Raw genomic sequence first — 13,168 nt, forward strand, 5'->3', positions numbered from 1 at the left:
AAACAGAGGCCAGATGGTCTCTTCTTTCAAGAGTGAAAGTGTAAATGTGTTTTATACTGTGAATCCTAAAAATGAAAAGTCTGACTACAGAAAGTGGCCGACATAGAAAGGTTATTACCATCATCATGTGCCTGTGGTTTGGGGAGTGATCATTGGTGCAGGGCTTTGTACTGATCCTGATGCTTCCATGATGCTCTTTAGCCTTAGTCATGAGAAGAAGACCAGAACCCTACACAAATTTAAACAGGATATCCTTTTTAGAAGATTTGAACAAGTTTCAGTGCAAAATAGGTGCCAACACACCTTGCTTAGACCGTGACAGTTCCAGGGACAAATTAAAGCTGGTTTTCAGGCACACAGGGATCTTTGTGGCCTTTGGCTTTTAACAGCAGATTCAGATACCTAAGAATATAGACAGGACTGAGCTATGCTCTTGTTAACCACTCTAGATACAACTACATTTATAAATCAAGGTGTAACCATAAATAACGTGTCAGGCATCCAAACTGCAGCCATGAAAAGAAGTGCAGTATAAGCTCTTACCATAGCAGAAGACTTCAAATATCAGATTAGAGTATATTAAAAACATATGAACCCTCCCACTTTTAAAGTATAACGGCTATTCTCTTTTTTAACTATATGGAGACTCGATTTTACGAGCGACCTAATCACCACATCACCTTTAACTCGTATCTCATACAACGCCTATATTGCATATGACTATATAATGCTGTAAAGGTGTACAACAAATGACTCAAATGGTAAATAAACCAGGAGAACAGCATCTCAGTGTCCTTCTGGAGAACAGGCAGAGGTATACTCTAAAATGATTTCACAGACTGAGTTTATATAACAGTAATTTATTGTACTACTGCATGAAGTGTTAGAAGACTAGTACAATGGTTAAAGCTGAAATACAACCCCATGCAGAGAAGCTACTGCAACAATCACGTAACACTGAAGTACTATTAAAGCACTGCTTCCAAACAGACAATAAACAGACTAATAAAGAATCTGAGGTGTTAACAGCGATCCTAAGAGGAAGTTCTCTTAGGAAAACTGCTTTAATGAAAGGTTTTACTCCCAGGATTCAGGTTGAGATACTACCTGCAAGAAGTATTCTCACAGGTATTTATCTGGATTTAAGTATAGAAACACACTACTTTTGTAAAAAGCTGCCTTTAAGGCAAAAGAGGGGGTTGTGGAGGAGACATGGAGAGAGAAGAGAGACAGACAGATCAAAAAATAAGACATTCAAGGGGAAGGATAGAACTGAAACATGATTTTGTGTGTCTTCAACACCGAGAAAAACCTGTATTACAGACAACTTGTACCACTTTACAAAATGTACACCGTATATATTATATATACACATATAAAACACTATTACTTCAATCACTAAGTTCTTCTTCATCACTGAAATAAGCACTTTTCTTAATCCGTGGACGTTTTGAGTCATCTGAAATTGAAGATTCCCCTGCAGTCTGTGTCCACCTTTGTTGCTCTTCCTCAATTTTGGCTTGCTACAATGGAAGAAGCAGTATTAGCTAGTACTAAGAAAAAATTAAGATGCATTACAAATAATAATGCTAATTATTAAAAGGCAATGTGTTATTTAGCAAGTTAAAGAATTTAGAGGATTTATCTCAATTTCCAGAGAAATTGTGTTATGCATGCATTTCAGAAAACACTTCTGAAAGTAGTTATCACATTCAAACAGTTGGAGTGCTCTGCACCAATGCAGATGGAGTACTCTCTGTTTTCAAAGAGAGGACCTAGATGAATACAGTGAACTTCCAGAGCTATAGAGCAACTGAGATTTGAAGCCAGGAATGCACACTGCATTTGAGCCTGATGTTGAGTCAGATTTGTTCCACTAACAAGTCTATCTGTTGCCTTTTCCAGTCATTCATTCAGGGAATTCAATTCTTCAGGGATTCGAAAGTAATTCAGCTAAAGGTTAAAATAGATGTTTCCTATTTTTGTTAGAAAACATACTACCCTGGTTACATTCTTTGAACTGAGAGAAATGAAATATTGTCTGGCTTCTTTGTGCTTACTGGTTTTATTTCTAACCATGGAGAATTTTTTGGGATGCAAGTGGGGGTATAATTGTGCGTATCTGCACAGACTGACAGACTATGTCCTGTAAATCTGTTGCACATCAGTAAAGTCATATTTGGGACAAAGTTATCTTAAAAAAAATCTGAGAACTTTTTTGGGTAGTGGAGGTTCACAGGGGACAGCTGGGGACTGGAAAGTCATGACATCTGAACACCAATTCAGGCTTGCACTCTGTAGTGAAGTAAGAGCCTGTAAAGAAGTATTAAAGACAGAGAGTCTGACAGCTGTATTACTATCTATGTAACTAAAACCGCTATAAATATGTTTTGAGAGGAAAGCTCTATTAGATAAAGCAATGCATGTATCTACTACAGCTAAAAGAAGGAGGCAGAGTTCCATTTAGAAATAAATATGCAACACTTCAATTTTGTACCTGAACAGCTATAGCCTGGCTGAGGCTGTCTAGAGCAGGATCTTCTCCTTCCTCTTCACTTTCTTCTTCTTCCTCACTTCATTGTGCAGAGAGAGAAAAATACAGAGAGCTTTAAGTGTTCCATATGAAAAAGCTGCTTAAACAAAGTAGTAACATGTAAATAGATGTACATACATTTCTTCTGGTTCGACAACTTTCTTTCTCTTCTTCTTTTCTTTTTTCTTTGGTGGCTCCCGCTCTCCCAGCATATTTTTAGGACAAGCATAACTTAAGTGTCCTGCTTCCTTGTAGGAAAAGAAATATTAATTAACAAAAATCATTACCAACCACTACATGTTGAAACATATAATGAGGGAAGTTAATGGAAGACAGTTCACAGGGGAAAAAAAATTGAAGCAATTAATAAGATAAATGGAATGCTGAATTAGCACACAGAAGACAAACTCTTTATAAGCTCGCCATGGAAACAAAGAGATTGGCAGTGATATGCATGTTTAATTGCAAATTCAGAACAACTATGTGCGAGCCAGATTAACTTTAGCTGCTGCTGCAACATCAGAATACAGGACAGCATGGTTTATACTCATAATGAGATACAAACTTCAGTGTTAACAATTTAAGAAATATGAGTGAGTCAACATTTTTGGTCTCAAAAATGTTACAAATAGGAATATTTTGAAGCAAAGATTAGGAGCTGTTCCTTCTCATATAACATTATAATAATGATGCTTTGTCTTGCTCATCAGCACGTTAAGCAGTTGTTGTAAGAACATTTTTCCCCCATCCCTCAAAAATCCCCCAAAAGGTTTTGTCATTCTGGACAATGGTAAAACTGCTATGCAAATTGACAACAACAACAGCAAACAGATTTTAACACCACAGTATTATTAATGGTGAAACTGAAGAAATAAGCTGAAAATTAAAATATGGAACATGTTGCTTTATTTTTGGTTTTACTCACCCCACATTCATAACATTTTGACTTATCAAAGTAGTTCCGCCTGCGAATGAATTCTGCTGCTCTTCCATTATCAATGGCAATACTTGCTTTGATTACTCTTCCAAACAGCTACAGCAAATAGGAGAAAAAAGTAAATGTTTGGAAGTGCAAACCCTACCCTTCCACCATAACAACGTTCCGTAACTTACCTGTTTGTTATTGAGTGCCCGGGAACAGTTTTGTGCAGATTCTTTATCCAAAAACAAAATAAAGGCGACTCCTTTGCTCTTCCTGGTGTCTTTGTCTTTCATAATAGTAACTCTGAAAACATACAGTCACATTATTGATATGCTAGAATTGTTTTAGAGACAATTTTTCCAGAAAGATCCCAATAGGATCTTAGCTTAGCCAGGCAGCAAAAAGGAAAAAAAGCATACTTAACAATAGAAAAGATTAAATTCAAAGGGACAGCTAACCACACTTTGTGCTTGCAGGTACATTGGAGACGATTTGGAAATAGTCTGAGGAGTCTCTCTACATCATTTTAGTCCGCTACCATGCCTTATTCTCCTGAATGGCTTCAGAATGAAGAACGTACACTTTAGATTTGCAGACAGTGCAACTGAAGGGAACTGTACACACTGGAGGTGAAATTAAAATTCAGAAGTAATCTTGACCATTGCTATAATTGCTGAAAAAGCAGTGTATTGAACTGCATCCAAACAGAGTATATATTTTTGCAGCCAAAAATAATATATAGATATACATATATTTTAACCAGCCAAAGATGTACACAATGGAAAATAATAAGTATTTTGCAATATTTTTCTACAAGTTTCTCCAACTGGAATCCAGGCAGGTTATGGATACATGCGTTAATTTACATGACACAAAGCCAAATCTTCAGTCTGACACTGGAAACAGCAGAGATGGTAGCAAATTAAAGACTTTTACCCAGCAAAAACAAAGAAAAAGAATGAACTACCCAACCTCGATTCTTTCGCTCTTATGCCAATTGTATTTAGTCCTAGAAAACATCAATGGGAAACAGGATGGCAGTCTGCATATATGTAAAAATATATGTTCAAAGCTAAAAAAATAAACTCTTGCCTGTGCCTCACTTAGCAGGTAGAACAAGGTTCAGCCATAAGGCAATATAAAATCATAAGAAGTAGTGACACCAACAGATAATCTAAATCCAACCAAACCAACCAACCAGTGAACAGTTCAAAAACAGAAAGCCTACTAGAAAAAAGTGTAACAGATGATCTATATAGTAAGAACTGAGACAGAAGCTCAGTAAAAACACTCAATTTTCCCCTAAATGCAGGTATAGACAGAGCATAGAACAGGTTTTCTATCAAAGCCTCTTTTACCAGGATGCACCCAACAATGTGGTGAAGCATCAATAAAACTGAGTTTGGACCAATTCTATTCGTTCTTTTGACAAGATATTCTCCCAGGAGTCCCAGTGGAACCCCAGAATGACTGTCAGACTTCTGATTGGGATGTTAATGCAGCAATTAATAATGCAATGTGTGACAAACCTTTACTAAGTCAGCAGCTTCTTGGAATCCTAGGAAGTCTGAGTTCTGAAAAAACTGAGCTGAACTCATAATCATCAGCATATAGTGAGGTGAAAAGTGTAGTAAGAAAGAAAAGTCAATATGATTTTGCTGAGTCAAGTCACACCTCAGAAAAAGCCAACTAAAGTTTCTTCTTTCAATTAAGTTAGAACTGATTCAATTGAAACTATAAAACTTTCTGTGAAATGGAGTGTTTAACATCCCTGAACAAAGACTCTCCAGAAAACAAACTAACTTTTGCAAAGACTTTTCTTGGGAATTAATAATTAGTTACAAATAGGAAACTAACACTAACAAGGATCACTTTTCATTGTGAAGCTGAAAAGCCAGTAAAATCCCATTCTATCTGCATGTTGAGAGTCAGGTCAGCTTGCAAAGGGACAAAGAGTTAGGTAGCAAATTTTGCTAAGCAAAAGTTGTTCCACGATAGTATTTTACACATGCTATTCCATGAGTCTGCAGTTAGTTTCATTTCTGATAGTAAACAGGTAAACCATCAGGAAAAATTAGGTATTAGGAAGTGATTCTTTTTTTGTGAAGTAATACACAGGTGAGGCAAACAGAAACCATACAAACAGAGCTGAGTTCTAAGTTACTCCGTTTCCCAAATAATGCAGAACAGGATTTCTTTAATACACGCATCTGAAAACACCATTTCTGTGGCATATGTTAGGCAAAGCCATGAGAAACTATTAACAGAAAAGAGAAAGCAGGCTGGTATAGCACCTTTAAAATAAGCGTTGTATCATATAGTCATTACTTCATGCAGTTAAGTATCCAAACAAGTTCAAAGAAGACCCCTACTCCCAACAAACACAAACCACATACATACTTTTAGATTGTGGAACTCCTTACCAAAGGATAGCAGGGAGGTCAGAAGTGACAAATTTATGAAGAATAGGATCATCAATAGTTATTAAACACCAATGTTACTACAACGGGTTTTTTCTAAGTCAGTTGTTCAGCAATCAACTAAAACAGGTCAAGTACCCCGAACCTGGAAAGAAAGACTGAAGCTGCCCGGTTGCACTGGTCACTGCACGTCTGTCAGAACCCTGCATAAGGGCTTTCCTCTCCTGTATGTTTGTCTAACAGCCTGATTGGCATTTCCTGCTATTTTGTCCACTGAAACACACTGCTGAGACTTCACAAACATTGAATAGCTCTATACATGAGAAATGATTACAGCAGCCAATGAATGTTACGAAGACAGGCTGAGGGAGCTGGGCTTGTTCAGCCTGGAGAATAGGCGGCTGTGGGGTGACTCATTGCAGCCCTTCAGTACCTTAAGGGAGCCTACAAACAGGAGGGGAGTCAACTCTTTGAAAGGGTTGATAACTGCAGGACAAGGGGAAATGGTTTTAAGTTGAGGGAGGGAAGATTTAGGTTGGATGTCAGGGGGAAGTTCTTTACAGAGAGAATGGTGAGGTGCTGGAACAGGCTGCCCAGAGAGGCTGTGGATGCCCCGTCCCTGGAGGTGTTCAAGGCCAGGTTGGATGGGGCCCTGGGCAGCCTGGTCTAGTATTAAATGGGGAAGTTGGTGGCCCTGCATGTGGCAGGGGATCCTTGAGGTCCCTTCCAACCCTGGCCATTCTGTGATTCTGTGTGATTCTGTGTGTGAATTTTAGAGCAGATATTTGCTCATACAGAGTTGAAAACTCAAATCTAGTTTTGTTATTCCGATCAGTTAAAAACAGCATACAAATCCAGCAAGTTTCTTATCATGGCATTTATTCCTATTATTTCAATGTGGAGACAGGTATTCCCAAATCTTATTCGTGCATGTGGCACATATAAAGAACTGTTATCATGCAGCCTTACATCTAATCTTAAACAGTGACAATAACAAATCAACCTAGAACCACAAAGGAATTGTACACTGCAGTTGTGGGAACTGGTTGTAATAACTGCAACATCTAGCTCACACATGTAGAAGTTTCCACTCCTACAGTTCTCAACCTGGCAGCACTTACCAGAAGAATATTGTTTCAGCTACTTTAGAGAAATGACTGCTGCTATGTATCAACATTCTACCTGCTCTTGAGAAGTGGTTACCAACTGTATTTTTCTCCAACGCAGATACTCTTACAGTATATGTGCAAGAACTCCCAGTTATTAAATTTATACTTTATTAAAAATGAACAGGACTTCAATACAGTTAGACATTTAATGCTTAAATCATAAAGAGCACAATACGTTCAAATCAAGCAAAGACATCAAATATTTTAAAATGAGAACTCCAAAAGTAACAGGCTATAATCAGATCACTTACTTGACAACTTTTCCATACTTGGAAAAAATCTGAAATACAGAACAAAATAAAAAGATTTAACTACAGAAAATTACATTTAATTATTAATAAATTTATTGAGATAAACTTTTCTAAAAGATCCATATCAATATAGTATTTATACTCAAAATTGTTGTCACTAAGTTTAGTCTAAGCAATATGGCTCTTGAAAACTTACCCTATATAGATCATTGTTTGTCAAAGCGAAGGGTAGATTGGACACATAGACTGTGCTTTTGCTTGGTGCCAACCCTCCACTCATTTTCCTGATGAAAGAAGAAAGAGAAATGAATTAAACTGTATTCAAAATGCAAGCAATTGAAAAAGCTCAACAAAACAGTTGTAAGAGTTTTCACTTTTTTTCCAAATTGTTCTTCAAACACAGCTGGCTGTGACAAAAATGCAAGAAAGCACAGCTTTCATTTCCCTTTCATCATTTATTACATGAAATCCATTTTTACCCTTATATTCTTCCCCCTTCCTTTTTCTCTAAAGCATAATTTTTCTGTCCCAGTCAACCAGTAACTGGCAAGTTAGTGTACTAAGGTTCTATCTTCACTTATTAAATATTCTGGCCAATATGTGAAATTAATAACCTTCATTCAAGTACCACCATGATCTTTTCACTAGTTCCAGCTCAGCTGGATTCAACATAGACTAAACTACATTTAGTGAAGGAAAAAAGGAAAAGCTTTCCTAAAGCAGAGTCCTAACTATTGGGAAGTAAGAAAATAAACTGCATTGGCTTTAAAAAGCGTATCTCAGCTGTCAAGATAGCACACATTTCCTTCTGAATTCATTACCTGTGCTTCTATACTATACTGCTCTGGAATTGTAGATTTCCAGAGCATGTTATGAACAGCATCTTCCTGAGACACTCCTTCTCCTGATTAAGCAGCTTTATACCAGCAGGAACCATGAAAATCCCACAGACATTTTCTATCCTAACCTCTTTAAGTTATGGATGCTGAGTACCAACACTATGCCTAGAAATAATGAGACAATTTTAAAAGATCTTCAACATGCTGCATGGCCAGCGAGGTGAGGATGTGATTGTCTTTCTCTGCTCTGCCCTCGTGAGGCCCCATCTGGAGTACTGTGCCCAGGCTGGGGTCCCCAGCACAAGGATGCAGAGCTATTGCAGTGGGTCCAGAGGAGGGTCAGGAAGATGATCAGAGGGCTGGAGCAGCTCTCCTATGAAGAAAGGCTGAGGGAGCTGGGCTCGTTCTGCTTGGAGAAGAGAAAGCTCCAGAGGGATTCCACTGAAGCCTTACAATATTTGAGAGGTGCTTATAAACAGGAGGGAGACTGACTTGTTATACAGGCAGATAGTGATAGGATAAGGAAGAAATTCTTTACTCAGAGGGCAGTGAGGTACTGGCACATCTGCGCAGAGAAGCTGAGGATGCCCCATCCCTGGAGGGTTCAGCGCCAGGCTGGATGAAGCCCTGGCAATCAGATACAGTTGTGGGTGGCAGCTTCACCCAGGGCACGGGGTTGAAACTGGACGGTCTCTTTCCAGCTATTCCATTACAACCCGAGCCATTCTATGAGTCATCCTATCTTCTAACTACACGCACATTATCTTACACAAAGCAACAAATGACTGAATTAACTTTAAGAAAAGGCAGGCTGGGGTTTTCCTCATGTTAGGACTTTCCCCAAAATTTTAAGTGGCACCAAAGTCGGTGGAAAGCTCCTCTTGCTTCCGATCCAATCAGTAAATAGGATTTGGTCCAAATGAGCAAAATGCAAGATCAGAATAAAAGACACCAAAGAACATAGCAAAAAAAATTCCCTACACAGCCCTATTAATACCTACTTATCCCGTTTCCTGCAGCCTTACTCCCTCTTCTTGGTAGCTCTGATTCCTAGCTGCCTGCCATACTGAGATCAAGCCATTCTATAAGACCAATTCATTTTAAAATGCAGATGAAAGCTGATGAAAGGATGAAAGAAACCAAATAAATCAATATCCATCATGGAACACATACAGCATGTTAAAGGACTTTCTGCATAGCGAGTTTGATTAAATGAAAGTGTCAGTTGCCAACAAAGTAACTAATGTCAGACTCTAATCCATCTTTGGTTATTTTCTAGCATTTCAATATTTAGTAATCGAAGATACAACACTCCTAGCAAAAACCTGTTATCTAACTGTTTTGTTTCTCTTTTCTGACAAGCTCCATGTATCACAACTCATTTAAGCGTCGGTTTCTAAGTGATTGAATTCTGAGTTTTTCCACATTCAGAGACTGTTTTTTTTTTTGGCACCAGTGGAAATGGCAACATAAAGGTTAAGCAAACAAAAACAGAATAAATTTGCAAGAAAGGCCACGCATTGCATCTGGTGTTATGCAGCCTTGATTTATTATCCCAAATTCCTTGCTGCTTGGCATTAGTATCCTTGACAAGCCTAACCAGACCCCGCACCGCACCACACAAATAGATGGCCTGAGTGCAGTTATCCAGACAAGCAGCTCAATACAAAGGACATGGTAAGCACTCTCTCACTGCTGCATTATGGCGTATCACCAGTGCAGTATTTTGTAACAGCAGACGTGAACCTCATGTGGCTGTAGATAGCAATTTGCCCTGCCTAAAATGACAGAAGCTGGAGCACCTTCTAGCTGGAGATCAAGCAGGATGTGTATTAATGAACAGATGCCAGTAAGACTAGTGTGACTGGGCACCAGTCAGCTTGCATACCCCACAGCACTGCTGTGCAAGCCTCCAAAAAGAAAGCAGTATGTCGTATGAAGATTACTACAAGCCTAATTGCTCAGCCAATACAAAATTACCATCAACACAAGCTTGAAAATTGCAGTTTTTAGCTGTACACTACTTATTCCAGGTGCAAACTGAAAAAGTTGCAGCCTGCTAGCCAGCTAAGGCTTTGCTTTGTTTCCAGTTCCCCAGAAAAATTTAAGTGAATCAGTGTTGTAGTTCCGACTGCCTACATAATGGTATTGTTCAGGGCTATGGTGCTGGTGTTTCAGTCATCTTACCTTCAACACACAAGTTTTAATAAATCAAGAAGCAACCATAAGGCTGCAGTGCCATTCCCATTTTCCAATTGGCAAAGTTTCAAATCTACAACTTCAGGATCTGCAGGACAGCATCCTGCTCTAAATACTAAGGCCACTGGGATGGTTTATAATGAGTTTACAAAAATTAATCTCTCCAAAAGCTCAAGTACATTAAAAATGCAGATCTCTTGTTATCTATTGTGAATACAATGGTATAAATACAATTTTAGACCCAACTACTACCACAGTTCTTCCCACCCCTATAAACCTTAACAAAAAGATCTACCTTTTTTTAAAACAATCAAACAAAAATTACCTCAAAGCCACTGTTGGGATATGAAGAATAGGTTTTTGTTTTGTTTTTCTACTAATAGACACCAATCATGATATAGCAGGCTTCATATTTACATATATGATATTTTCCAGTACGAGGAAAAGGTAAGTGTAAAAAATAGCCATTTTTTGTTTGAAGCTAAACTCCCCAGATTATAAACTCTTCCATTACAAGGCTCAGAATCCTTTTACTTCAGGAACTCTCTAACACCATAAACAGTCCAATGTAAGTTCAACATATTTTCATTACATTCTTTCTCCTTCATCACCAGTCTGTCTACTCTGTAGGATTTCACTTCACAGGCTAACATAAAAAAAAAAAAAAAAAAAAAAAAATCAAATATCAAAATGAAAACAAGCATCTGAGCTTTCTAGTTGCCACAGGACTCACCTGGGAGTCACGCATAATCTGGCTTCTATACCCCGCTACAGCAAATGGAAACATTTCTGTTTTTATAATGAATGGTTTTATGTGGCTTCCCTAGTCGTCAAGGTGCTACTCGGATACGTAACTTTAAAGCATCTGCTGGAAGCCAGTACATTATCTCCATGGGGTTGAGCAGAACTCCCATTAACATAACAGCCTCTCTCCAATACCAATGCTTTCTTCACATATTTTCACATACTAACTTTTTCACAATATTTTATATTGTGAATTTTTATATTTTTCACAATATTTTCACATACTAACTTTTGGGATGGAAATATTTGTCACCAGAATGACTTCTTGAATTCAACCTCTTCTGTCTTTTCCAATAATACAAAGAAGCCATTCCTTGATGAGAACCATCTGTCAGTAATGATGCAGTCTCCTGCAAAATACACTGATTACACAAGCATGCTTCGCATGAATCCAAGATACTCAATGCCACGTCTGTCACTCACATTGAGAACGTCAGAAGAAAAGACAATGATTCATTTCAGTAATTGGTTTTCCTACACTGTCCCAGGACAGAATAGAAGAAGGACATCACCAAAACAGTTCAGATGGCTCTGAAGCATCAAGCGAGATCTGAAATCACCAATATTTTCATACCTCACCAACAAAATTGCAACTTACGCATAATTTTTTTACTTGTTTTAAATACACAGCAGTAAGGTCACTTACTTAAGTCACTGTGACTTAATGAATTAAAGACATATAAGTATGTGTGGATAAACTACTCAGTCCAGACATGCTCACTCAGGCCTAACTTCTATCTCGACACTTAAAATGCCACTTTTTATTTCTAATTTAAGCGCATTGACAGAGCTTAGTGCCAAATCAACCAACCATCGGTTATGACACTAAGTTGCCTTCAACTTATACCCAAATCCCAGAACTCTAGAATTGCACAGGAGTCGGAAGGGACCTTCAAGACTGCCTCATTCCAACCCCTATGCCAAGGGCAGTTACCACCCAGCAGCTCAGACTGCCCAAAGCCTCCAGACCTGGGATACCCACAGCCTATCTGGGCAGCACATACCAGTGCCTCACCACTTCTCAGGGACAAATTTCCCCTGACACCTCATCTAAGTCTCCTCTCGTTTAGTTTAAAACTATTCCCCTATCACTGTCTGCCCATGTAAAAAGCCAATTTCCCTCCTGCTTATGTACTCTCTTTAAGTACCAGATGGCCACAATGAGGTCTCCCCAGAGCCTCCTCTTCTCCAGGCTGAAGAAGCCCAGCTCCCTCAACCTTCCTTTCACAGGAGAGCTGCTTCAGCCCCCTGACTGCCTTCACAGCCCTCCATCTTTCTCTTGCTGGGGGCGCAGGCCTGGATGTGGTACTCCAGCTGGGGCTTCACGTGGGCAAAACACAGAATCACACAGAATCACAGAATGGCCAGGGCTGGAAGGGACCTAAAGGATCATGAATCTCCAACCCCTCTGCCACACGCAGGGCCACCAACTTCCACATTTAATACTAGACCAGGCATCAGAGCAGAGGGAAACAAGCAGCTCCCTCGCCCTTGCTGGCCACCCCACTTTGGTGCCGCCTGGGATACGATGGCCAAACCGACACCGAGGTCGAGAGCAGCAGCCCGTCAAAAAACTTCCACAGCGCACCCTTCACCCGCACGCCCCGGCCGCCCACCGAGCCCTGCGCAGCGCGCCGCCATCGCCGCCCCACACGCCCCGCTCAGTGCGCCCAGTGCGGTGCCCAGCCGCCTCCCCCGACCCCACTGCGGCCCTACCCGGCACAGCGGCGCTCAACGCGCGCTGGCGCCCATGCTGCGACACAGCGGCCCGCACCGCCCGGCCCGGCCCGGCCCGGCCCGGCCCGACCCGCTCTTCCGCTGACGCGCAACGACTCGCGCCGAGCGTTGCGAGCGAGCCGGGCGCTTCCGTTAACGCCCGAACGGCGCCGGAAGCGGCAGGAGCGGGGCTGCGGAGCGGGACGCGGCGGAGGTGAGCGCGGTTCCGAGAGCGGGGTTTCGAGGACGGCGTTCCCCCGGTCGGTGGGGCTGCGGCGCAAGGCGGGCAGGAGGCACCTCCGGCACGCCTGCGCC

The 13,168-nt window shown here is 40.4% G+C and overlaps 2 protein-coding genes across 7 annotated transcripts in view; one reads left to right on the forward strand and one right to left on the reverse strand.

The window, feature by feature from the left end:
- Positions 1-844: 844 nt before the first annotated feature.
- On the reverse strand, positions 845-12,987 carry ZCRB1 (zinc finger CCHC-type and RNA binding motif containing 1). Of its 2 annotated transcripts, none has more exons than XM_085219748.1 (8): positions 12,854-12,987; positions 7,492-7,579; positions 7,296-7,324; positions 3,647-3,758; positions 3,459-3,566; positions 2,672-2,781; positions 2,498-2,573; positions 845-1,523 (listed from the first exon to the last, which is right to left on the reverse strand). In XM_085219748.1, exons 2-8 carry the CDS (start codon positions 7,573-7,575, stop codon positions 1,392-1,394), a joined length of 651 nt encoding a protein of 216 aa, XP_085075874.1. In that variant the 5' UTR covers positions 7,576-7,579; positions 12,854-12,987; the 3' UTR covers positions 845-1,391. The 2 variants fall into 2 exon arrangements, with proteins under 2 accessions (XP_085075874.1, XP_010705350.1); XM_010707048.4 differs by lacking the exon at positions 12,854-12,987 and adding an exon at positions 5,879-6,020.
- The window catches only part of PPHLN1 (periphilin 1), a 72,008-nt gene continuing 71,801 nt past the window's right edge, over positions 12,962-13,168 (forward strand). For 4 of the 5 annotated variants that reach the window (XM_085219690.1, XM_085219700.1, XM_085219709.1 and 1 more), the window contains exon 1: positions 12,972-13,067. The gene's annotated coding sequence lies outside the window, so the exon portion shown is untranslated. Of the gene's footprint in view, positions 13,068-13,168 lie in introns of all 5 variants that reach the window. The other variant, XM_085219714.1, reaches the window with a different exon arrangement.

This window comes from Meleagris gallopavo, chromosome 1 (assembly GCF_905368555.1).
Source record: "Meleagris gallopavo chromosome 1, MGAL_WU_HG_1.1, whole genome shotgun sequence".
NCBI lineage: Eukaryota > Metazoa > Chordata > Aves > Galliformes > Phasianidae > Meleagris > Meleagris gallopavo.

Bases quoted from the DNA above. Each gene is read 5' to 3' on its own strand.
- ZCRB1 (XM_085219748.1), bottom strand. From the start codon at position 7,575: ATGAGTGGAGGGTTGGCACCAAGCAAAAGCACAGTCTATGTGTCCAAT. The intron at 3,759-7,295 runs GTAAGTGATCTG...GTATGTTTTCAG, and splicing joins AAGTATGGAAAAGTTGTCAA to AGTTACTATTATGAAAGACA. The intron at 1,524-2,497 runs GTACAAAATTGA...CTTCCATTGTAG, and splicing joins GCCAGGCTATAGCTGTTCAG to CAAGCCAAAATTGAGGAAGA.